The sequence below is a fragment of the Schistocerca cancellata genome, chromosome 7 (assembly GCF_023864275.1).
Source record: "Schistocerca cancellata isolate TAMUIC-IGC-003103 chromosome 7, iqSchCanc2.1, whole genome shotgun sequence".
NCBI classification, from domain to species: Eukaryota; Metazoa; Arthropoda; class Insecta; order Orthoptera; family Acrididae; genus Schistocerca; species Schistocerca cancellata.
In genome coordinates this window covers 392,001,751-392,028,814 of record NC_064632.1, presented here as the reverse complement: position 1 = coordinate 392,028,814, position 27,064 = coordinate 392,001,751, and the positions used below count along the sequence as shown (strand labels likewise).

The window sequence follows — 27,064 nt, the reverse complement described above, 5'->3', positions numbered from 1 at the left end:
ATCAGCAAGAGAACTGGTTTCAAGTCCCGACCTTGGCACTTCATTACTTCAGCTTCTGTCCTCATTTTTAAGGTTTTCAGTACCGTGCTAAGTTCCTCTATACCCACTGGGTCATTTCCTGCAGTACCGTTAAGTATGCTTTGGTCTTCTTGTGATTGTAATTCATTAATCTGTATTTCATAACTGATACTAACTTGAATGAGAAGAGGTAATCCAGAAACGTGAGACTTACCTCCTCTATGGTCATGTTGAAAGAGCTCTGGAGATAGGGCGCCTGGAAGAGAACGAGCAGGTAGAAGTTCCAGGAGCGACAGAAGTTGGCGACGACGATGGCGTAGACGGGAAGCGACGTGAGGAAGGCGCCCCAAGGGGTCGTCGACATGGTCGGCATGGCCTGGTTCACCGACTGCCCCAGCGACTGTTCGATGTATTGCAGCTCGCGCGCCGATATGCTTGGGTGTTTCGACGGCTTCTCGAAGCTCAGCCACAGCCAGAACAAGTACCACAGCAGGCCCACCACGCCTGTGGGCACACGAAAATGTTCAAATGTGTGTGAAATCTTATGGGACTTAACTGCTAAGGTCATCAGTCCTTAAGCTTACACACTACTTAACCTAAATTATCCTAAGGACGAACACACACACCCATGCCCGAGGGAGGAGTCGAACTTCCGCCGGGACCAGCCGCACAGTCCATGACTGCAGCGCCTAAGACCGCTCGGCTAATCCCGCGCGGCCTTTGGGTACACGCCACTGTAAGGCGACGCTACAAGTCTCCTGATAACAACTGCGTAAATGACTCGATAAACTTAATGGGAGTGTGAGACATAATTGCCGCCTAAGAGAAAATGGAAATGAGCGTATGGCATCGTTGGCCGGGAGGCCCCTATTCGGGGAAGTTCGGCCGCCAAGTGCAAGTCTTATTTCATTCGACACCACATTGGCGAACTCGCGCGCTGGGATGGGGATGAAATGATAATGAGGACAACACATCACCCAGTCCCCGAGCGGAGCAAAATCTCCAACCCAGCCGGGAATCGAACTCGGGCCTGCTTGCATGGAATGCGAGCACGTTACTACCCTGGGACAGTACGAGGGTCACTCCAAAAGAAATGCACACTATTTTTGTAAAAACACAGTTTTCATTCTGCATGTGTGAAAGTTTTACAGTGTGTAGACACATCCTTCCGCTTGTTTTCAAGCTTAGTTCAACCTGTTCCCGTGAGTGGCGCCGTCACAGCATGTCTTCAAGATGGCTGCTACACTTTACGTTCGTCAGAAGAAACGTGCTGTCGTAGAATTCCTGTGCTGTGAAAACGAGACAGTAGGAAACATCCACAAGAGGTTGTGTATGGAAATGCTGCTGTCGATCGCAGTACAGTTAGTCGGTGGGCAAGCAGGTTACATGATGAAAGCGGGCACGGCAATATTGAGGATTGTCCTCGCAGCTGCAGGCCTCGTACTGCACACACTTTAGACAATGTGCAGAGAGTTAACGAATTGGTGACTGCTGACAGACGCATCACAGAGAATGAATTGTCACACTACTTTGGGATAGGGGAATGAAGTGTTTGCAGAATACTGAAAGTGTTGGCGTTAAAAGAGGTTTTTGCCAGGTGGGTTCCCAGGATGTTGACAGTGGCTCACAAACAAACAAGAAAAACGATATGCAGCGAACTTTTGGAACAGTACGAGAATGGTGGAGATGAATTTCTTGGAAGAATTGTGACAGGTGATGAAACATGGCTCCATCATTTTTCACCAGAGACGAAGAGGTAATCAATGGAGTGGCATCATGCAAATTCACCGAAGAAAAAAAGAATTCAAAACCCCACCTTCTGCTGGAAAAGTTATGGCTACAGTGTTTTCCGATTCCGAAGGACTCTTGCTTGTGGACATCATGCCAAGTGGAACCACCATTAATTCTGAAGCATATGTGACGACACTGAAGAAACTTCAAGCTCGACTGATTCGTGTTCGACCACATCGGCAAAAGCAGGATGTTTTGCTGTTGCACGACAATGCACGGCCACATGTCAGTCAAAAAACCATGTAAGCAATCACAAAATTCGGATGGACAGCACCGAAACACCCGCCTTACAGTCCTGAACTGTCTCCATGTGACTATCATCTCTTTGGGAAACTGAAAGACTCTCTTCGTGGAACAAGGTTTGAAGATGATGACTCCCTTGTGCATGCTGCCAAACAATGGCTCCAACAGATTAGTCCAGAATTTTAGCGTGCGGGTATACAGGCGCTGGTTCCAAGATGGCGTAAGGCTGTTGAGAGGGATGGAAATTATGTGGAGAAATGAAAATATTGTTCCTAGCTGTAAAACTTCCACTGATGTAGAATAAAAGATGGATTTAAAAAATAGTGTGAATTTCTTTTGGAGTGACCCTCGTACATTCAAATGACAAAAGTCAAGGGATACCTCCTAATACAGTGTAGGATCTTCTTTTGCTCGGCCTAGTGCAGGAACTCGATATGTCATGAACTCCACAAGTGGCTGGAAGTCCGCTGGAGAAATATTGAGCCATTCTGCCTCTAAGCCGTCCATAACTGCGAAAGTGTTGTCGGTGCAGAATTTTGTACACGAATTAACCTCTCGATTACGTACTGCCGAGCGATATGGGTGGCCAAATCACTCGCTCGAATTGTCCAGAATATTCCAATCGTGAACAACTATGACCCAGTGACGTCGTGCATTGTCATCCATAAAAAATTCTGTTGTTGTTTGGGAACATGAAGTTCATGAATGGCTGAAAATGATCTGCAGGTAAATGAACATAATCATTTACAGTCAATGATCGCTTCAGCTGGACTAGTGCCACCACCAGCTTCCACAGTACTTTGTTGACAACTTGAGTCCAAGGCATCGAGGAGTCTGCAACACACTCGAATCCCACCATCAACTGCTACCAACTGAAATTGTGACTCATCTGACTAGGCCATGGTGTTTCAGTCATATAGGGTCCAACCGATATGGTCACGATCCCAGGAAAGGCGCTGTAGGTGATCTGCTGTTAGCAAAGGCACTCGCGTCGGTCGTCTGCTGCCGTAGCCCGTTAATGCCAAATTGAACTGCACTGTCCTAACTGATATGTTCGTTGTACATCTCACATTAATTTCAACAGTAATTTCACACAGTGTTGCTTCCCTGTTAGTCTCAAACATTACAATAATAAAACATAACATCTCCTTGAACTAAACAATCATTACCTAAATTGAAAGTTCCGAACATGTATTTGTATGGTGTAAGAGTGGCGGTTCTTTAGGTGATGATTGTGTAGTGCAAGGAGATGTTATGTTTTATTATTCTAATGTTTGAGTTTAATAAATCTTTTATTTAATTTATTTGTTGTATTATTGAACATACCCTACACATTGATGTTGTCAAAAGCCGAGAAGCGATTCTTCTTGGTGTTTTAGCTCTCAGGGGCACTCTGGGATGCTCTCAGTGTGAGGCACCGCTGGGTTGGCAACTCTGTGACCTTGAACGAGCTTCAGGGCACTGCCACCAGGCGCAGCGCTGACGACTCTAGTTTTAACGAGTCGCCAGCCGCGCTATAACTAACGTCAGCGGCTAAAAATAGAATCGGTGTGTCTGTACTTGTCCTTGAGCGGGTATAAATAGCTGACAACTTTATGCAATCGCCACTGCTCTCGGTCATTAAGTGAATGGTGTCGGCCACTGCATTTCTCGTGGTGAGACGTTAATGCCCGAAATTTGTCATTCTCGGTACATTATTGACACATATCCAAAATCGAGTGTCTTATGCGTCTAGCTTCAATTAGCATTCCACGTTCAAAGTCTGTTAATTCACGCCGTGCGGCCATTATCACGCCAGAAATCTTTTCACATGAGTCACCTGAGTACAAACGAGAGCTTCGACAATGGGAAGCACTTTTATAGCTTGTGTACGCGACACTACAGCCACATGACTGTGTACCTATAGCTATCCCGTGACTTTTGTCACCTCAGTGTATCTCAGATTTCACAATCTCACTAATGGCAACTTTGTCAGAATGTGTGCATATGAAAACGGTGGTAGGTGCCAAAAACAAGGCTTTCGATGGTAGCAACCTTGCACTGCTGACTAATTGGTTGCATTTCTAAGCTGGATACTAAATACATTCCACAGAAATTTTGACGCCACGAAGACATAGGCTACCTCAGTCACAAGTTATACACGCAAACTAACAGGTATTTCATTGGGCCCTGGAGCTTACTAAAAATTTCTTGTCACTAAATGTGAGGAATTTGGAAACGGATAGTTGAAATCAATAAATTACGTTAAGCAGCTTGATAATTATTGGGAGTTAATTATTATTTCTGGAGTAGTAACATATTTAACCCTGTCTCACAGGCCAAAGAAATGATGAAGCGTTCGTTTTTAAGGTTCTGCATCTCATTCGGATGGCGCACGGTAGCCGTGTGGTCCAGGACGTGTTGACACACGGTTCGCTCGGCTCCCGCCCGTTGGAGGTTCGAGTCCTCCCTCGGCATGGGTGTGTGTGTTATCCTTAGCATAAGTTACTTCAAGTTAGATTAAGTAATGTGTACGCCTAGGTACCGATGACCTCAGCAATTTGGTCCCATAGGAACTTACCACCACACCACATCACAGTCGGTAAAAACGAAAAACGTATGACGTAGCTTAGTTGTTCCTTTGTCTGTCCGTCTGCTAAGGTCATTTTTTCTGAGAAACGGGTAGAATTATCGAGTTGAAATTTATTTCAAATACGTCTATGGTCTTGACGGTGTAAAAAGTTTGAACTTATAAGTCAATACAGTCAATAAGTACGGCCATTTATCTCAGATATTTTCATACAAACTTCGGTGGCAGGAGGAATAGGACTTCTGGTCAGGTGAATACAGGGTTATAAATGCAAAGTCAAATATGCGTAATGCGGGAGAATGTTTAATAATGAACAAAAAAGTAGGAACGGGGATAAGCTACAACGAACAGCATTGTGCACGCATTATTGTAGCCAAGACGGCCAAGAAGCCCAAGCCTACAACATTTAGTTTGTGTGCCCACTAGCTCCGCAGATGATGAAGAGACTGAAGAAATCTATGATGAGATAAAAGAAAATATTCAGATAACTGAGGGAGATAGTAGGGAAAAGAAGAGAAATAAAAGACATAGGTGAATATGGATTGAAAGAGGAAACCACCTGGTAGAATTCTGTACAGAGGATAACTTAATCATAGCTAACATTTGATTTAAGAATCATGAAAGAAGGCTGTATACGTGGAAGGGGCCTGGAGACACCGGAAGGTTTCAGATAGATTATATAATGGTAAGACAGAGATTTATGATCTAGGTTTTAAACTGTGAGACATTTTCAGGGGCAGATGTGGACTCTGACCACAATTTATTGCTTATTAACTGTACATTAAAACTAAAGAAACTGCAAAAAACGAAAGAATTTAAGGGGATGGGACCTGGAGAAGCTGAAAGAACCAGAGGTTGTAGAGAGTTTCAGAGGGAGCATTACGGAACGATTGATAAGAACAGGGAAAAGGAATACATTAGAAGAAGAATGGGTAGCTTTGAGAGCTGATATAAGGAAGACAGCAGAGAATCAAGTACGTAAAAAGACGAAGGTTAGCAGAAACCCTTGAGTAGCCCAAGAGATATTGAATGCAATTGGTAAAAGGAGAAAATGTAAAACTGCAGTAAATGAAGCAGGTGAGAAGGAATACAAACATGTCAAAAATGTGGTCGACAGGAAGTACACAATGGACTGCAAAATGGCTAAGCACGCATAGCTAGAGGACAAATGCAGGGATGTAGAAGCATAAACCGATAGTAAGATGGATGCCGCCAAGAGGAAAATTAAAGAGACTTTTGGAGAAAAGAGAATCACTGTACGAATATCAAGAGCTAGGTGGAGAACCAGTCGTAAGCAAAGAAGGGATAGCAGAAAGGCGAAAGGAGTAAACAGAGGGACCATATAAGAGTCGAAACAAGGCCCGGGAGTAGACGACATTACGTTAGAACTACTGATAGCCTTTGGAGAGCCAGCCATGAAAAAGCTCTTCCACCTGGTGAACAAGATGTATGAGACAGCGAAATACCCTCAGACCTCAAGAAGAATGTAATAATTACAATAACAAAGAAAGCAGGTATTGACAGGTGTGAAAATTACCGAACTATCAGTTTAATAAGTCACGACTGCAAAATAACGCGAATTCTCTACAGACGAATGGAAAATCTGGTACAAACCGATCACTCTGGATTACGTAGAAATGTAGGAACACGCGAGGCAATAATGACCCTACGGCTTATCTTAAAAGGTAAGTGTCTAGGATTTGTAGACCTAGAGAAAACGTTTGACAGTGTTGACTGGAACACTCTCTTTCAAATTGTAAAGGTGGCAGGGATAAAATGCAGGGAGAGAAAAGCTATTTACAGTTCGTACAGAAACCAAATGGGAGTTACAAGTGTCGAGGGGCACGAAAAGGAGGCAGTGGTTGAGAGGGAGTGAGAACAGGGTTGTAGCGTAACTCCGATGTTATTCAATCTATATATTAAGTAAGCTGTAAAGGAAACAAAAAAAATGGCGTAGGAATTAAGATCCAAGGAGAAGAAATAAAAACTTTGAGGTTTGCCGATGACATTGTAAGTCTGACAGAGACATCAAAGGACCTGGAAGAGCAGTTGGACGGAATGGACCGTGTCTTGAAAGGAGGATATACACTCCTGGAAATGGAAAAAAGAACACATTGACACCGGTGTGTCAGACCCACCATACTTGCTCCGGACACTGTGAGAGGGCTGTACAAGCAATGATCACACGCACGGCACAGCGGACACACCAGGAACCGCGGTGTTGGCCGTCGAATGGCGCTAGCTGCGCAGCATTTGTGCACCGCCGCCGTCAGTGTCAGCCAGTTTGCCGTGGCATACGGAGCTCCATCGCAGTCTTTAACACTCGTAGCATGCCGCGACAGCGTGGACGTGAACCGTATGTGCAGTTGACGGACTTTGAGCGAGGGCGTATAGTGGGCATGCGGGAGGCCGGGTGGACGTACCGCCGAATTGCTCAACACGTGGGGCGTGAGGTCTCCACAGTACATCGATGTTGTCGCCAGTGGTCGGCGGAAGGTGCACGTGCCCGTCGACCAGGGACCGGACCGCAGCGACGCACGGATGCACGCCAAGACCGTAGGATCCTACGCAGTGCCGTAGGGGACCGCACCGCCACTTCCCAGCAAATTAGGGACACTGTTGCTCCTGGGGTATCGGCGAGGACCATTCGCAACCGTCTCCATGAAGCTGGGCTACGGTCCCGCACACCGTTAGGCCGTCTTCCGCTCACGCCCCAACATCGTGCAGCCCGCCTCCAGTGGTGTCGCGACAGGCGTGAATGGAGGGACGAATGGAGACGTGTCTTCAGCGATGAGAGTCGCTTCTGCCTTGGTGCCAATGATGGTCGTATGCGTGTTTGGCGCCGTGCAGGTGAGCGCCACAATCAGGACTGCATGCGACCGAGGCACACAGGGCCAACACCCGGCATCATGGTGTGGGGAGCGATCTCTTACACTGGCCGTACACCACTGGTGATCGTCGAGGGGACACTGAATAGTGCACGGTACATCCAAACCGTCATCGAACCCATCGTTCTACCATTCCTAGACCGGCAAGGGAACTTGCTGTTCCAACAGGACAATGCACGTCCGCATGTATCCCGTGCCACCCAACGTGCTCTAGAAGGTGTAAGTCAACGACCCTGGCCAGCAAGATCTCCAGATCTGTCCCCCATTGAGCATGTTTGGGACTGGATGAAGCGTCGTCTCACGCGGTCTGCACGTCCAGCACGAACGCTGGTCCAACTGAGGCGTCAGGTGGAAATGGCATGGCAAGCCGTTCCACAGGACTACATCCAGCATTTCTACGATCGTCTCCATGGGAGAATAGCAGCCTGCATTGCTGCGAAAGGTGGATATACACTGTACTAGTGCCGACATTGTGCATGCTCTGTTGCCTGTGTCTATGTGCCTGTGGTTCTGTCAGTGTGATCATGTGATGTATCTGACCCCAGGAATGTGTCAATAAAGTTTCCCCTTCCTGGGACAATGAATTCACGGTGTTCTTATTTCAATTTCCAGGAGTGTAAGATGAACATCAACAAAAGCAAAACGAAGATAATGGAATGTAGTCCATTCTGAGGTAATTAGATTATGAAATGAGACACTTAATGTAAAAGATGAGTTTTGCTGTTTTGGAAGAAATATGATGGTCGAAGAAGAGAGGATATAAAATGTAGTCTAGCGATGGCAAGGAGAGCGTTTCAGAAGAAGAGAAATTGATTAACCTCGAGTACAAATTTAGGTGTCAGGAGGTTTTTTCTGAAAGTATTTGTATTGAGTGCAGCCATGCATGGAAATGAAATATGGACGATAAACAGTTTAGACAAGAAGAGAATAGAAGATGTTGAATTGTGGTTCTATAGAAGAATACTGGAGATTATATGGGTAGATCACCTAACTAATTAGTAGGTACTGAATAGAATTGGGGAGATGAGGTATTTTGCCGGCTGGAGTGGCCGTGCGGTTCTAGGCGCTACAGTTTGGAACCCAGCGACCGATATGGTCGCAGGTTCGAATCCTGCCTCGAGCATGGATGGGTGTGATGTCCTTAGGTTAGTTAGGTTTAATTAGTTCTAAGTTCTAGGCGACTGATGACCTCAGAAGTTAAGTCGCATAGTGCTCAGAGCCATTTGAACCATAGAAGAGGTATTCATGGCGTAAGTAGAGTAGAAGAAGCGATCGGCTGCTAGGACACGTTCCGACGGATCAAGTGATCACCAATTTAGTATTGGAGGGTTGCACGGAGGATAAAAATCGTTAAGGGAGGCCGAGAGATGAATACAGTAAGCAGATTCAGAAGGATGTATGTTGGAACAGTTACTCGTAGATGAAGAGGCTTGCACAGTAGCATGGAGAGCTGCGTCAAACCAGTCTTTTGACTGAAAACAACAACAACAATGTAGGCTGTGTATTGTGCGCTCCTAACACTCAAATTTTTGTGAGTTACCAATCTACATAAATAAAAACGTAAATGTTGATTTGGTCAAAATCGTAAACCTCCGAAACTTCTTGACCGATTGCTTCAAAATTGTCACAAAACGTTGCATTCTAATACAAGCATTTTTCTAGGTTTACAAATCTTTAACATATTGCAGCGTGTCAGCAACTGTGAAATGTACAGCAAATAAACAATTTTTTCAGCCTTCAGTTGCAAGGTAATTTTACTTGTTTACCTAGGTTTCGATTCCAGTAATGGAATCTTCTTCAGAACAAAAAATGAAAATATTTTGTGAGCCAAACACTGGCCATGTCACAGATTTTGACTGACATAATCTTATGATTATGCGTCTTTAATGTTTTAATTTTTAATCTGTGACATGGCCAGTGTTTGGCTCACAAAATATTTTCATTTTTTGTTCTGAAGAAGATTCCATTACTGGAATCGAAACCTAGGTAAACAAGTAAAATTACCTTGCAACTGAAGGCTGAAAAAATTGTTTATATGCTGTATTTTTCTAGGTACATATTTCTTTACATATATAACTTTTACGTTTTTATAATAAAGGTTCCGGATCATTATATTTATAAAAAAATATACATTTCATATTTTAACCATAGATATATAAATTCCCGCGCGTATTCCAGTGCAACGTTACGTCAAGGTTATTACCATTAGGTCAAAAACTTTTGGAGATTTGCGATTACGAGCAATTACAGTTTCGACGTAAGTACAGATTTAGTTGTTTGTTTTTTCAAATACTCTGATATCTGAAAGTTCCTCACGGATTGCTTTGAAATTTTGACGCAACAGTGCATTCGAATATCGTCGTATTTTTCTAGTGCTACTGGAACAACATCTGGTATATGTGTGATATATATGTAATAAAAGGGGAAAAACTGTAAAAGAGTGAATGTTGATTTGTTCAAAACCGTTAATCTGTGAAAGTTCTTGACTGATTGATTTGAAATTTCGTCATAACGTTGAATTCTAACACGGGCGTGTTTCTAGGTACCCACTTCGTCAATATATGTATATTTTTAATACATATAATATGCAACATGTAATATGTAACATATAAAATGAAAAAATTGTTAATAAAATATCTCAAAATGTACGTTTCTGATTTACTTGAAATTTTTACACTCTACTGTAATAAATGTTTAGACACTTATAGAGTCTATACTGTTAATGTTATAATACATATATAAAATATAACTTTGTAACTGGCAGAAGCCGACATCGGGGAAGATCAGTTTGGATTCCGTAGAAATGTTGGAACACGTGAGGCAATACTGACCCTAGAACTTATCTTAGAAAATAGGTTAAGGAAAGGCAAACCTACATTTCTAGCATTTGTAGATTTAGAGAAAGCTCTTGACAACGTTGACTGGAATACTCTCTTTCAAATTTTGAAGGTGGCAGGGGTAAAATACAGGAGCGGAAGGCTATTTACAGTTTGTATAGAAACCAGATGGCAGTTATAAGAGTCGAGGGGTATGAAAGGGAAGCAGTGGTTGGGAAGGGAGTGAGACAAGGTTGTAGCCTATCCTCTATGTTATTCAATCTGTATATTGAGCAAGCAGTGAAGGAAACAAAAGAAAAATTCGGAGTATGAATTAAAATCCATGGAGAAGAAATAAAAACTTTGAGGTTCGCTGATGACATTGTATTTCTGTCAGAGACAGAAAAGGACCTAGAAGAGCAGCTGAACGGAATGGACAGTGTCTTGAAAGGAGGATATAAGATGGACATCAACAAAAGCAAAACGAGTATAATGGAATGTAGTCGAATTACATCGGGTGATGCTTCATGAATTAGATTGGGAAATGAGATACTTAAAGTAGTAAATGAGTTTTGCTATTTGGGGAGCAAAATAACGGATGATGGCCAAAGTAGAGACGATATAAAATGTAGACTGGCAATGGCAAGGAAAGTGTTTCTGAAGAAGAGAAGTTTGTTAACATCGCGTATAGATTTAAGTGTCAGGAAGCCGTTTCTGAAAGTATTTGTATGGAGTGTAGCCTTGTATGGAAGTGAAACGTGGACGATAAGTAGTTTGGACAAGAAGAGAATAGAAGCTTTCGAAATGTGGTGCTACAGTAGAATGCTGAAGATTAGACGGGTAGATCACATAAATAATGATGAAGTATTGCATAGAATTGGAGAGAAGACGAGTTTGTGGCACCACTTGACTAGAAGAAGGGATCGGTTGGTAGGACATGTTCTGAGGCATCAAGGGATCACCAATTTAGTATTAGAGGGAAGCGTGGAGGGTATAAATCGTCGAGGGAGACCAAGAGATGAATACACTAAGCAGATTCAGAAGGATGTAGGTTGCAGCAAGTACTGGGAGATGAAGAAGCTTGCACAGGATAGAGTAGCATGGAGAGCTGCATCAAACCAGTCTCTGGACTGAAGACCACAACAACAACAACTCTGTAACCACTGGTGGAATAAATTAAGAAAATTACGAGCAACTGAAGCGGATTATTATTCTATAAATTTGTTCCTCTGCACCAGGCGTTCAACTGATCAAATATTTTATACTTTTGACGAGCTGGTGTATTAGTCATGTGGCTAGTTTTTCCGAATGGATGCCTCTGGCGCTTGCAGGAGACGTAGGCTTAGGTGCAGCGGAAGGGAGGGCAGCGCCGCAAGCACTCACCGTAGAAGTAGAAGGGCGCCTGCCAGCTGATGCCCCCCGCCAGCATGCCGGAGAGCGGCATGCCCAGCACGACGCCGGCGTACGAGCCGCAGAAGGCCAGCGTCGCGAGCCGAGAGCGCTCTAGCGGCGGCGCCCAGAAGCGCCAGATGCCGTGGCACGCCGGGTAAGTCACGCCCTGCAGCACGACCACACGCACACCCACAAACGTCACAAACTCTGCTTCTGGTACAGCCCTTCACCTCATCACTTTCAGCCGAAGCGATTAATAACGAATAGGTGAAGCAGTCGCTCCTCAGTTTTCTGAACATTTACTTCTTCAGTTAAATCTACGTTTCTTTTCACTTTATAGTACGTGAGCCGTGCCGGCTCGTGCCGATTCATCGATCGGGTCGGCATGGTGTGATCTTTGGGCTCGGCCGTTTGACGTGGCTTTTGGCCGCGACGCGACGGGCGTGTGGCGCTAGACAGGGACAGCCGGAGAGCCGCGAGGCGCGGGAGAATCGGAGGCGAGCGTGGTTGAGCTGGCCGGGGCATGACGCTGAAGTTGTGGGGTGTTTGACACGATTGCAAGACCGAACCTGGCTTGTAGTGTGGGAACTGGACTCGGCCACATTACTCGAATCGAGTCGTGAGACCCTCATTTGGATCTGCAAAGGATTTCATAAAAGATTTGATGAGAATTGCTTGTCATGTTTTTGGTGCGCATATTATACTGATCCTTGCTTTCCGAGTATCGGCACTATGGCCAGAAGCTGTTGTTTTGCCAACCAAATGGTCCCCTCTATTTAGTGCTGTTTAAGTAAACACGTGTTATTGTAGAATGAGATTTTTCACTCTGAAGCGGAGTGTGCGCTGATATGAAACTTCCTGGCAGATTAAAACTGTGTGCCCGACCGAGACTCAAACTCGGGACCTTTGCCTTTCGCGGCCAAGTGCTCTACCATCTGACCTGCCGAAGAACGACTCACGCCCGGTCCTCACAGCTTTACTTCTGCCAGTATCTCGTCTCCTACCTTCCAAACTTTACAGCAGCTCTCCTGCGAACCTTCGCAGAAGTAAAGCTGTGAGGACCGGGCGTTAGTCGTGCTTCGGTAGCTCAGATGGTAGAGCACTTGCCGCGAAAGGCAAAGGTCCCGAGTTCGAGTCTCGGTCGGGCACACAGTTTGAATCTGCCAGGAAGTTTCACGTGTTACTGTGCTTGCTTAAAGGTCTATCTGGATTTAGGTGATGTGATACAGTTGGAGCAAGCGAGATGTGTTAATTGGTACTATTGATGCTCCGAGTGACGGACGGCATAAGCTAGTATAGTGAAACTGTAATTTCTTTTTCCTGGTACAGTGAGCTGTGTGGACGTTGGTATAGTTGGTTCAAAGCACAGGCTTAACATTGAATCTGTACGTTCTGTGTTATCTAACTGCATTACTTGTTCACTCGTAAACAGTGAAATGGTAGCCTTACTTGAGTGTTTAAGTTTATCAGTATACTGTTAAGGGGTAATTTAAATGAGCTCTCCAGTTTCAGTGAGCATATGTTAACTTACTAGTGTAGTTTGAATTTATAAACTGACTTGGTATTATGCTCTTCGCCCTCGTACTTTAAGGTTACGTCAAGGGCAATAGTTATTGATTCACCCTTGACTGTTTTATTTCAATGTTTGTGATATAGGCTATCATTTTATACATCGTAGTTATTTCACGTTTGAGGAATTAATGTTTGCCGTTTTCTCCCCCCTCCCCCCCTCTTTCTCTGACATTGTATAGTAGCATGGGCTCTAAGACCTTTTTTCCAGTGTGTTATAGTGTACTGTGTGCGGCACCCTGTACAGCTCGACGGCTGCTGTGGATTCTGAGGTCTAGTCACCTCTGGTCTGGGTCCAGTGGGACCCCCTTCTGCTACTTGAATTAGGCCGTGCCTATGTGACGTTACCTGTTTTGAAAATGTGTCACGAAGGGGCGTATCTGTTTGTATTTTATTTTGTGTAAAAAAATTTTTTGATATCCATTATTGGATTTAACTTTATCTCATTATTGTAGTCTCCTTTTGGGAGCTTTACTGTGTATAGAATTTAATTAACTTGCAAGTCACTTAATGCTTTGTTAAAGATTAATGTTGTTGTTTGAAGAGGGCGGTTCCCCGTGTTTGTAAGGATTTTGAATTTTAAAGATAAAATTTTATTTGGCCAAGGGAAAGTTAATAAAATTAATGCTGTTAACTGTGGATGTTGCTTATGTGGCCCGACCCTCCCGCTCAACAGCAATTGGCTGATTAGGGTGGATTAACCACCACAGTACACTCGTCACTAAAACGAAATGATATGCGCAATACCGCGAACGTCTTCTACACGGTCCAGCCCTATTTATGTGACCACACGTGAAAAAACTGAATAACCAATTTTGCAGCGCGGTCGCCCAGGAATTGGGTCAGTGAGGGTCTGGAAGGTACTGCCAGGGTTGTTGATCCCTGCCGACTCCATTTCTGTGGTCAACTGCGCTGGATTTCTCGGTTGAGCATCCATGACGGGAACAGCCCGATCGAGGTGGCCCCACAGAATCAGAGTGTCGATTGGGCTTAACACCGGGGAGCGTTGTGGTCAGGGGAGAATGGTAAACTCATCCTGGTGCTCTCCGAACCATGCACAACACTGGCTTTTCTAATAAATTGTTGGTTTTGTGCAAGCTTAACTGTCTTTCTCTCATCACCGTGTGACCATCGTGAATTGGAAACACACTGAATCCAATCGTCATTTTAATAGATTTTATCACACCCAACACATTTATCTTCTGTGGTCGAGCGGTTCTAGGCGCTTCAGTCTGGAACCGCGCTGCTGTTACGGTCGCTGGTTCGAATCCTGCCTCGGACATCGATGTGTGTGATGTCCTTAGGTTAGTTTGGTTTAAGTAGTTCTAAGTCTAGAGGACTCATGACCTCAGATGTTAGGTTCCATTGTGCTTAGAGCCATTTGAAACACATTTACCTTCATTCCATTCAGCAAAATTACTTTTGTAAGCTTATATAATGTCTGAATCTGATAAATACAGTGAGCTATTTGCAGTATTTGTCTTTTTTTTTAGGTTCTTCAGTCTGGTTTTCTCTCTACGAGTATTTTCCCTTTGATGATCTTTTTGTGTCTTTTTTCTGTTTTTCCTCTCTTTTCTCATCCTTTCTTTCTTTACTGTTTCAATATTTTCAGCAGAGTTTAACCCTTTGGATGCAGCTGCTGCCTTCCAGTTACATTAATGTCTTTATCGATAGAAGGAACAAGTCATATTTCCTCCAAAAGTCTTATCAAAAATGGTTCAAATGGCTCTGAGCACTATGGGACTCAACATCTATGGTCGTAAGTTCCCTAGAACTTGAACTACTTAAACCTAACTAACCTAAGGACGTCACACAACACCCAGTCATCACGAGGCAGAGAAAATCCCTGACCCCGCCGGGAATCGAACCCGGGAACCCGGGCGCGGGAACGAGAACGCTACCGCACGACCACGAGCTGAGGACAAAGTCTTACCTGCGTTACCTCAGGAGTAGTCAGTTTTGAGGTGGTAATCTTGAAAGTCTTAGGTTTAATAACTCTGAAGGTGTGTAGTGAAAGAATTTGACTTGTGCAGATAACTCTGTTCTTTTGATGTGCTTGGAATCAGTAGGGCTTTTGATGAGCTTTTAAATGGTCGGTTGGTCAGCTCTTCCATTTGTTGGAAATGACACACCTTCCGAAAGATAAGAAGATTCGGGAACTGCTGCCATCTTCAGTGGGGTTATTCCACATGCCTTGAACATAAATTTAATTGTGCTCCCTCTCTCACACATTAAAACACGTGGTCCATCTCTCCCAAATAACACTGGTTAAAATCTCCAGATTGTCTGGGAGAGATGGACCAGTCTGACTTCTACCTGGAGGTAAAGAAATTAATGGCCATTTTATGTTATTTTCATGCCTACAAATTTATCAGGAGTTCTCAGTAAAAAAAAAAAAAACTGCAACAGAGAATGTGATTTTTCTCCAGAACTAAAATGAAAATAACAAAGTACTTTAGCAGCATGTTTGTTTACGAACAGCGGGAGTTGCTCTCTAGCGGCGCATTTGCGAAATATTTCGCTAGTCCGTCGCACCCAGTGGTTCAATTTTTCCGGACTTAACCTAAATTAACATTCTGCACCAGATGCCGAACTACCTACTCCACTACCCATGGTGATGGGGTAACACATAGCCCGAGAGTTTAAATAGGAATCTTTGGATCAATGATAACATAATACTGGTGACAAAAAAAGACAAAAATGAATTTTAAGGTAATGGAACACCTACAGCCGTCCTTATGATGTAATTTATTGTTTAGGTAGGAGTTTCGACGTTTCAGTGCACCATCTTCAGGCCTTCGTTGATGCAGAAGGGGCTATCACGTTACATATATATGATGCATCAGTGACCAACACAACTGGGTTACGCAGACTACCTGTAACAGTGATGTCTCTCTCTTACCATCAACTGTTGACAAGGATGGACATAAAAATATGTCAGAATGTCATCGTGGAATACGAAAATTTTGGTATCGCTATCTTGCACTTCCCGTCGCGGACGGCTCTAGTCTTGTACCAAAGAGGAAGTGACGGAAAAAAGAGAAAAAAAGTTACCGAACTGAGACATGGGCGCACGGGCGCTACAATGCATACACAACGAGGTAAAACTGCGTAAGTTGCCCCGTTGGAAATTTTAAGAGAGCAGCCAGCGTGGCGTGTGCTAACGAGGCCTTCAGCGGGAGCCGCGGGCGAGGCCTGAGGGGTTCTGGCGGCTGTTGCCCCGCCTCGCACCGCATCGCATCGCATCGCGCCGCTCCCGCATTCTTGCCACCCCATCAGCGCCCCTCGACCGCAGCGCTGGTGGGGTGCTAACGAGCAGACGAGGAACCGCTCCCTGGAGCCGGGGGAGCGCTGACCTACATGCGTGTCCGGCGGGTACGCGGACTCAGTCATGGAGTCAAAGAGCCCTTGGCTATGTCCCTGGAAATTTGAAGGACAATTCCTTTCTCCACCTCGTCGCTATTATGATCAAATTTATTTCTACTTACACGATCAGCTAATTTCGGAGATGCGCCAGTCTCAAGTGCTTACGCCTCAAATTTTAAACAGTCGCACTTTGTAGGTATACACAATACGCGTCACACGTAAACACCACTCACAGATTAGGCTTAAAACGTGTTCTGAGAAGGTGGTACGAATAGAGTTCAGAGAAAAAGACAGAAATAAAAAGAAGTATTCAGTCGAAATACGAAGTATCCCTCAGGAGGGTCATGTATATAAGACTGATGGCAGGATCGTTGTTAGATAAAGGTATAGTTTGGTCCTCACGTTCAGATGCTGACTTTCAGATGCTGACTCGATAGCAATGGGTATAATTGGTGAAGCAGGTAAATGATGCTGTTGCGACTTCCCTGAAAGTGATATTTCAAGAATAGTTTCCCATCCAGTGTTCCTTACGGGTATTTCAACTGATTTATCCAATGGAGTGCAGTGTTGTTCAAGGATCGCGGCATCGTCAGCGTATCGCGCAAGCACGACATGTGGAAGTAACGGCAAGTCATTCACGAATGGTTCAAATGGCTCTGAGCAGTATGGGACGTAACTTCTGAGGTCATCAGTCCCCTAGAACTTAGAACTACCTAAACCTAACTAACCTAAGGACATCACACACATCCATGCCCGAGGCAGGATTCGAACCTGCGACCGCAGCGGTCGCTCGGTTCCAGACTGTAGCGCCTCGAACCGCTCAGCCACCCCGTCCGGCCAAGTCACTCATGTCTCAGACTCACAAACTCGGGGCAAACATAGCCTTGAGAGATGCCCTCTGCCACTGGTTGAAGGCTGGACCGCTAACCCTCTATTCGGACAAAGCAGAGCTGTCAATAATCTTCATACAGTACTCCTGGACGGTGGGGAACGACTGTGTTCCGCCAACTACGGCTGCCTGCTGTGAGGATTTGCGTGATCTCATGCAACCCCACATAACGCACCTGTCATGCATTTCCTTCTTCATGACAATTCTTCGCAACAAACACACTGCAGGGGCAATAAGGACGCCCCTGCTGAATTTTCGACGCGAAGTGATCACCCACCATACAGCCTGACTTGATTCCCCTCTGATTTTCATATCTGCTCACGCGAACTGTTCGCTATGAAGACGTTTTGGCACGGAAAACGGAAAGGACATGCAGCTGCCTGCTATGACATGGGAAGTTGGTACAAAGCTACGGCAAATGTCTAAGTCGGTGCGGCTACTACGTAGAGAAGTAGCTGGAAGGTATAGCGAACAGTTTCAAATGGAACGTTTTTGATTTTCTCTGTGGTTTCTATTTTGCGACCGATAGAACCTCGCTTTCCGAATAGCCCTCGTACACTACTGTAAAATACAACATGTAAACAATCTAAATATCTAAATGAAAAATATGTTCTACTTATGACGTGTTCAATATGACCACCATCACTTCTACCAACTTAGTCAACACGAACTCCTATGTTTCGAGTTACTCGCCGATACATATCCTAGGTTATCTCGTTGTACGCCTCAATTATTAGTTCTCGCAGTTTCATCACTGTACGAGAATGTTCAGGGAAAATATTTTCCTTTGCCTGATTTGGCTCCACCCTGCATGAACAAATTGTTTTCTATCTGAAACCTTTTCTCAACAAGCTGAGCATGAAAACTATTACGCATCATATTTAGATAACGGTCACTGTTCATTGTGTGTACAAAAAAGGAATGGCCCTATTACACCTAACTTAATTAATTCTTAGAGCGTGATTCATCTTCTCATGACGCATGTTTGGATTCTCGGAAGCCAAAAGTGCACGTTTTGTTTATTAAAAATGCCGTCAAGGTGAAAGTGTGCCTTATACGAAAACCAAACGTTGTTCAACAACACACCTTAACCCACAGCCCATTCAGAGTACGCCATTTTTCATTGTTTGTTGTCTGTCCCCAATTTAGGCAACACTGTTATTTTGTACGGATGCAAATGCAAATTTTTTTTTTTTTTAATTTGCTGTCGAGAACATCAAGAAATCCGAAGTTGTGATGCTGTTTTCCTTGTTGATTTGTATGGAATTCTCCCACTACTCTGACGGCTTCAACATTTTGTCAGCCATCGTGGAACGATATATAGACAATGCACTCGGAAATAAAAAACTCTAATCTCCATGAGCTACTCTCACTTCTGCCAACACAACACGCTATAGAAACAGATAACCTCAAAATATTAACGCTAAAATACGGTAAAAGTTGCATAATTTCGTGAGCCACCCAGAAACTGAGGAACCAAATTAGTTCACAACATGATCGTGGCTCATGTGACCAGCATGTCATCGATTCCTCCAGCCGTTATTGAAAGTAGATGACCCTTTGCGATGCCGCTGTTTTTTTATTCAAGCAGCTCCTCATCTGACCTGACTGGAGTGAGTAGACACCGTTCCAGGCTTCCCTACAAAAGAAAACAGTCTGAAGGGGTACCGACAGCCTACAACGGGGAAAGCCACGCTTGCTGCTTCTTTGGGCTATAATATTTTACATATCTCATCTCCCAGCCTCCCCTCCATCTCCCGCGGACGTAGTATTCTGAATGACTCCCCAGTCACTGTTTCTCACTGTGTGGCAAGTATATCCAGAATGACGATGACACGGAACGTTTATTGAGTAGTGAAAATGCTGACTTCTACAGCCATGGTCCCCATAAGGTCTTCCTTACGTAGAGAAGGAGTAATACCATGACCAAGTTTCATGGGCACAGTCTAGTTTTCAGTTCTCTTTTTTTTAAATGTGATAACTAAAACTTTATGACTGTCCTTCGTAGCTGCTTGTTCCTTGGTCTCTTGCCCTTCGCTTCATTCCGTACGTTTTATTAGGAATCCTCATCTCATTCACTCTCTTCACATGCGAATGCAATTTTTGTCTTTGTCACCAATCTTTTCTTGTAGTAGTTAATACAATTTTTCTGTGTTTGTGTGTTTCTCACTTCGATAAAAAAAGCAGGAATATTCCCTTTGCTTGCCTAATTTTTTGAGAAAATGTTTAAAGTTCCAGAATGACATTTTCACTCTGCAGCGGAGTGTGCGCTGATATGAAACCTCCAGGCAGATTAAAACTTTGTGCCGGACAAAGACTCGAACTCGGGACCTTTGCCTATCGCGGCCAAGTGCTCTACCAACTGAGCTACCCAAGCACGACTCACGGCCCGTCCTCACAGCTTTACTTCCGCCAGTGCCTCGTCTCCTACCTTCCAAACTTTTCCGAAGCTCTCCTGCGCTTCTGTAAAGCTGCGAGGAAGGGTCGTGAGTCGTGCTTGGATAGCTCAGTTGGTAGAGGACTTGGCCGCGAAAGGCAAAGGTCCCGAGTTCGAGTCCCGGTCCGACACACAGTTTTAATCTGCCAGGAGGTTTCAATGTTTTAAGTTGCTGGGGAAGGCAGACTTAGGGAGCTGATCCCCCACTTGTAATAAACGTGAGCATATTCCCCTTTTTTGTGTTCCGATAGGAGCATTTTTCCGCAGGTTCTTCTCCCTGTCACAGGAATGCGTATCGTTCTTATGAAAAGAGCTATAGGGGTCAGTAAAATTTTTATAGTTTTCTTATGTGAAATTGAAGTAACGCAAAAATATATAATTTTATATCTCAGGCCGGGTTTTGTGTGCACAAGAATTTCAGTACTACACTCCTGGAAATGGAAAAAAGAACACATTGACACCGGTGTGTCAGACCCACCATACTTGCTCCGGACACTGCGAGAGGGCCGTACAAGCAATGATCACACGCACGGCACAGCGGACACACCAGGAACCGCGGTGTTGGCCGTCGAATGGCGCTAGCTGCGCAGCATTTGTGCACCGCCGCCGTCAGTGTCAGCCAGTTTGCCGTGGCATACGGAGCTCCATCGCAGTCTTTAACAGTGGTAGCATGCCGCGACAGCGTGGACGTGAACCGTATGTGCAATTGACGGACTTTGAGCGAGGGCGTATAGTGGGCATGCGGGAGGCCGGGTGGACGTACCGCCGAATTGCTCAACACGTGGGGCGTGAGGTCTCCACAGTACATCGATGTTGTCGCCAGTGGTCGGCGGAAGGTGCACGTGCCCGTCGACCTGGGACCGGACCGCAGCGACGCACGGATGCACGCCAAGACCGTAGGATCCTACGCAGTGCCGTAGGGGACCGCACCGCCACTTCCCAGCAAATTAGGGACACTGTTGCTCCTGGGGTATCGGCGAGGACCATTCGCAACCGTCTCCATGAAGCTGGGCTACGGTCCCGCACACCGTTAGGCCGTCTTCCGCTCACGCCCCAACATCGTGCAGCCCGCCTCCAGTGGTGTCGCGACAGGCGTGAATGGAGGGACGAATGGAGAAATGTCGTCTTCGGCGATGAGAATCGCTTCTGCCTTGGTGCCAATGATGGTCGTATGCGTGTTTGGCGCCGTGCAGGTGAGCGCCACAATCAGGACTGCATACGACCGCGGCACACAGGGCCAACACCCGGCATCATGGTGTGGGGAGCGATCTCCTATACTGACCGTACACCACTGGTAATCGTCGAGGGGACACTGAATAGTGCACGGTACATCCAAACCGTCATCGAACCCATCGTTCTACCATTCCTAGACCGGCAAGGGAACTTGCTGTTCCAACAGGACAATGCACGTCCGCATGTATCCCGTGCCACCCAACGTGCTCTAGAAGGTGTAAGTCAACTACCCTGGCCAGCAAGATCTCCGGATCTGTCCCCCATTGAGCATGTTTGGGACTGGATGAAGCGTCGTCTCACGCGGTCTGCACGTCCAGCACGAACGCTGGTCCAACTGAGGCGCCAGGTGGAAATGGCATGGCAAGCCGTTCCACAGGACTACATCCAGCATCTCTACGATCGTCTCCATGGGAGAATAGCAGCCTGCATTGCTGCGAAAGGTGGATATACACTGTACTAGTGCCGACATTGTGCATGCTCTGTTGCCTGTGTCTATGTGCCTGTGGTTCTGTCAGTGTGATCATGTGATGTATCTGACCCCAGGAATGTGTCAATAAAGTTTCCCCTTCCTGGGACAATGAATTCACGGTGTTCTTATTTCAATTTCCAGGAGTGTAGAACATGGGATTCACAGGATGATAACGGACACACTTTACAGTACATTTCTCCGTGCTGCGTCTCGTTGTAAACTACGTTTTCGCATCACACAGAATATTAACTGAATATTTTAGGTGTACCATAAGATAAAGTTGAACCCCTCTACCTCGGAAACGGATAAGGATATCAAGAAAATTTTGAAGTTGTTCCACATCAGATTCTTAGGAATATATCGTAAAAATTTCAGCCATTTTCTGTGCGATGCCGCCTTGGAAGCAGCGGCTCAGTTTTGGTAGCCGTTAACCATGTTTTTCTGTTTTTTTGTTTTTTTTTTGTTTTTCAGACACTGCCAATGTACTAGATGGTGCATTCATAAGCCCCTTAAGACAATCATAGGCCACATGTAATGCAAAAAGAACCAACCATTTTCTCCATTTGCCTAGGATGGAGGAAGTGTGTAATATTCAAATCTTGATCGCGCAATTGAGTGTAGTTACACTCAGACGATGCTTTAGTTGGGTATGCGAATTGTTTCTATCCCAAAGGCTATCCAAAACACTTGACCGGCCGCCCGGAGTGGCCCAGCGGTTCTAGGCACTTCAGTCTGGAACAGCGCGACCGCTACGGTCGCAGGTTCGAATCCTGCCTCGGGCATGGATGTGTGTGGTGTCCTCAGGTTAGTTACGTTTAAATAGTTCTAGAGGACTGATGACCTCAGATGTGAAGTCCCATAGTTGGGTTGGTTTCTTTGGGGAAGGAGACGATCAGACAGCGAGGTCATCGGTCTCATCGGGTTACGGAAGGACGGGGATGGAAGTCGGCCGTGCCCTTTCAAAGGAACCATCCCGGCATTTGCCTGGAGCGATTTAGGGAAATCATGGAAAACCTAAATCAGGATGGCCGGACGCGGGATTGAACCGTCGTCCTCCCGAATGCGAGTCCAGTGTCTAACCACTGCGCCACCTCCCTCGGTAAGTCCCATAGTGCTCAGAGCCATTTGTACCATTTTTGATCACTCGACCCTCCCTTTCTATCGCCAGTATAACCTGAGGAGTGAGCCTTGGAAAAATCTCGTTTTATGTGCGGCGTTTTGGAACGTGTTACATGGTACATGCTATCGCATGTGTACAGATCAACAGTCAGCCTCTATTAAAGTAACCGAGACAATGTATCTGCTGTTCCATAAAGTGGACTGACAGACGTCAGTCTAGTCTACGGGGTCTCTACAGAGAGAATGGGCTTCCCATGAAAGTCGGCGTTTTATGCGTCACGCAGGCCAAGCTGCTACTGCATGGCGCGCGATCAGGACGGCTGTGAAATTGAGTATCAGTGGGACACAAATAGCGCCTTTATGCGGGCACAAAGGGACGGCGTGCGGCTTTTTTAAATACGGCGACGGTGCCGGCGCCGCTGGCAGATTGGTGGCACCGCGCTGCGCCGCGCCGGCTATCGACCGGAAAGAAACCGCCCAGACGCCGCGCCGACGCGCCGCTACGTACCTTCCGCCACCTGCTCCGGCAATCGCCTAACGGTTATGCTTCCATGTCTGCAGATATGTTGTACAAGTTGCCGTATGCGAAGGCGAAATAATCGCTCCTCCTGGCCTTCACACCTACAATGAGCAGTTATAAAATTTCATTGAGAAATGTATTCGCGAATTGTGAGTACGGTAGCACCACAGCTATAAATTTACTGGTAGTTGTTGTTGTGGTCTTCAGTCCTGAGATTGGCTTGATGCAGCTCTCCATGCTACTCTATCCTGTTCAAGCTTCTTCATCTCCCAGTACTTACTGCAACCACATACTTCTGAATCTGCTTAGTGTATTCATTTCTTGGTCTCCCTCTACGATTTTTACCCTCCACGCCGCCCTCCAATGCTAAATTTGTGATCCCTTGATGCCTCAGTAAATGCCCTACCAACCGGTCCCATCTTCTTGTCAAGTTGCGCCACAAACTCCTCTTCTTCCCTATTCTATTCAAAACCTCCTCATTAGTTACGTGATCTGCCCATCTAATCATCAGCATGCTTCTATAGCACCACATTTCGAAAGCTTCTATTCTCTTCTTGTCTAAACTATTTATCGTCCATGTTTCACTTCCATACATGGCTACACTCCATACAAATACTTTCAGTAACGACTTCCTGAGACTTAAATCAATACTCGATGTTAACAAATTTCTTTTCTTCAGAAACGCTTTCCTTCCCATTGCCAGTCTACATTTTATATCCTCTCCGACCATCAACAGTTATTTTGCTCCCCAAATAGCAAAACTCCTTTACTACTTTAAGTGTCTCATTTCCTAATCTAATTCACTCAGCATCGCCCGACTTAATTCGACTACATTCCATTATCCTCGTTTTGCTTCTGTTGATGTTCATCTTATATTCTCCTTTCAAGACACTGTCCATTCTATTCAACTGCTCTTCCAAGTTGTTTGCTGTCTCTGACAGAATTACAATGTCATCGGCGAACCTCAAAGGTTTTTATTTCTTCTCCATGGATTTTAATACCTACTCCAAATTTTTCTTTCGTTTCCTTTACTGCTTGCTCAATATACAGATTGAATAACATCGGGTAGAGACTACAGCCCTATCTCACTCCCTTCCCAACCACAGCTTCCCTTTCATGACCCTCTACTCTTATAACTGCCATCTGGTTTCTGTACAAATTGTAAATTGCCTTTCGCTTCCTGTATTTTACCCCTGCCACCTTTAGAATTTGAAAGAGAGTATTCCAGTCAACATTGTCAAAAGCTTTCTCTAAGTCTAAAAATGCTAGAAACGTAGGTTTGCCTTTCCTTAATTGTTCTTCTAAGAAAGTCGTAAGGTCAGTATTGCCTCACGTGTTCCAACATTTCTACGGAATTCAAACTGATCTTCCTCGAGGTCGACTTCCACCAGTTTTTGCATTCGTCTGTAAAGAATTCGTGTTAGTATTTTGCAGCTGTGACTTATTGAACTAATAGTTCGGTAGTTTTCGCATCTGTCAACAGGAAACAAATTAAAACTTATGCCGGACCGAACTTCTAAGCCGGATTTCCCGCTTTACGCGAGCAATCACCTTAACTACTTCTACTATCCGAACACATTTCATGGACAGGCCATTCCTCCATAAGCATACTTCCTGTAGTGGTCAAACAAGTATGTGATTCACGCACAGGGGGGAGTTCTTTAATTTTCCTTCCAGACTTTCTTGGCTTTGGCAAGAAATACGTTAGAGCAGTGTCTGTATTTGATACTGTATATAAAGTTCGATGCAGTGATCCTTTGGACATGCATGTGTGTCCGAAGGAACATTGCAACGAACTATCAAATACAGACTCTGCATTAATGCATAAATTTTAACTATCACTTTGAAAAGAAAAACATACGTGATTGTGTTTTTCTTCTTTAGAAGGTACATTTCCACAACCGTGATGCACACTGACATTCCCACGCTATAGTACACAAGCACGCCGCTAGAGTAACACCTGCAGACAACATCCTCAATTATTTGTTGGATGCAAACTCTCTACAGTGTAAGTAAGCGCAATAATTCACCCTCTTCTAAAATTCAGACAACCCTCATAGTTTGCCAATACTTGCCATTCTGTCTGCTCCATTCCATTCCTTTGTTTTTCCTGTATTTTTTAATTGTCACTGTGAATGCAGTCCATACATTCTGTTGCTGCAAGTGTCAGTTCTATCTTTTATCTGCTTCTGTATTACCTTCCGTATGTAATACCTCTTTAGGCTATTCTTCAATACTTTACTGATAATTTTGTTGGGATTGTTAATTTAATTTAAAATGTTATGTAGGCGTTGTTCATTCGAGTTAGGTGTTAACTTTTTTTGGTTTGTAGCCTTTTTTATTTTCTGTTTAATATTTTTGATAGAATTACCACTGCGCTGTCAAATATGACACTTACTGTGTGCTCGTACGCAACTGTTGATATGTAATGCCATTTTCCATGTCCGCATGGTATCGACGTGTATTTGTGGCCAGCAAGATACCCAGATCTGTGCCCTAGAAAACAAATGTGGTACCAGCCATTCCAGGGCCAATTTCCAAGATATCAGGGATCGTTTCACCAGTTGTGGGCCAGCATGCCGACCTTATCACACACTTCCCAAGCGAATCAGTGTATCCCTCAAGACCAGAGGGAGTGCAACGTTGTACCGTTAAGTCAGCTTAGACACCCAAATTTCTTGTCTTCCTGATTAGATTTTGTAATCACTGAAATAACATCACAAAGCCTCTAAAGTGAAGTTTCATTTCGTTTACACGTTCCCTTTAGGGTGCTTCACTTTTCACTGCCTGTGTGCTTAACTTTATTTTTTTCTCTTTGTCAAACAGTCTTTCACAAACACGTCACACAATTTACTAACTGATATTCTCTGCACGGTCGTAATTGCACCACTAACGCGTAAGTGGGCTACCTCTTTCGATATAAATTAATCATTTTGCGTCCGCGCGTCCACACTTCAACGTGTGATCCGCTACCCGGGGAAAAAGGTATTAATGGCTTGCTCTTGCCACATGTACTTCATGTACTTCGAAATAGTAACCAACCTAAAACCATACTACTTCTCATAGCTATAATTATTAGTCCGCAAATAAAGTAGATGCTGATGTAATGTTGTTGATCAGTACACCGTCTTCAGTCACCAATAGAATTGTTTGCATGTATAACCATTACAAAAAAATGGTTCAAATGGCTCTGAGCAGTATGGGACTTAACATCTGAGGTCATCAGTCCCCTAGAACGTAGAACTACTTAAACCTAACGAACCTAAGGACATCACACACATCCATGCCCGTGGCAGGATTCTAACATGCGACCGTAGCAGTCGCGCGTTTCCGGACTGAAGCGCCTAGAACCGCTATATATTCCGGGTGATCAAGAAGTCAGTATAAATTTGAAAACTTAACAAACTACGGAATAATGTAGTTAGAGAAGTAAAAATGCTTGGAATGACATGGTGTTTTATTAGAACCACAGCTACCGTTACCGGGCTTTTTTTCTTCGAGGAGATGCCTGATTCTGGTTTTGTAACTGCTACCGTGACGCGTGAGAGGTACGCCGATATGTTACAGAATCGCATCATCCACAGCCTGGCTGATACACACCTGCTGGAACGCACGATGTTTATGCAGGATGGCGCTCCACCCCATATTGCTAGACGCGTGAAATATCTCTTGCACTCGTCGTTTGGTGATGATGGTGTGCTCAGCCGCCACTTTCGTCATGCTTGGCCTCCCAGGTCCCCAGACC

At 44.8% G+C, this 27,064-nt stretch overlaps 1 protein-coding gene across 1 annotated transcript in view; it reads right to left on the bottom strand.

Moving 5' to 3' along the window:
* The window catches only part of LOC126092787 (vesicular glutamate transporter 1), a 169,955-nt gene that overhangs the window by 22,504 nt on the left and 120,387 nt on the right, over positions 1 to 27,064 (bottom strand). The window contains exons 7-8 of the mRNA XM_049908515.1: positions 11,709 to 11,883; positions 233 to 522 (exon numbers count right to left, since the gene is read on the bottom strand). Coding sequence (XP_049764472.1) covers positions 233 to 522; positions 11,709 to 11,883 — 465 coding nt within the window. The remainder of the gene's footprint in view (positions 1 to 232; positions 523 to 11,708; positions 11,884 to 27,064) is intronic.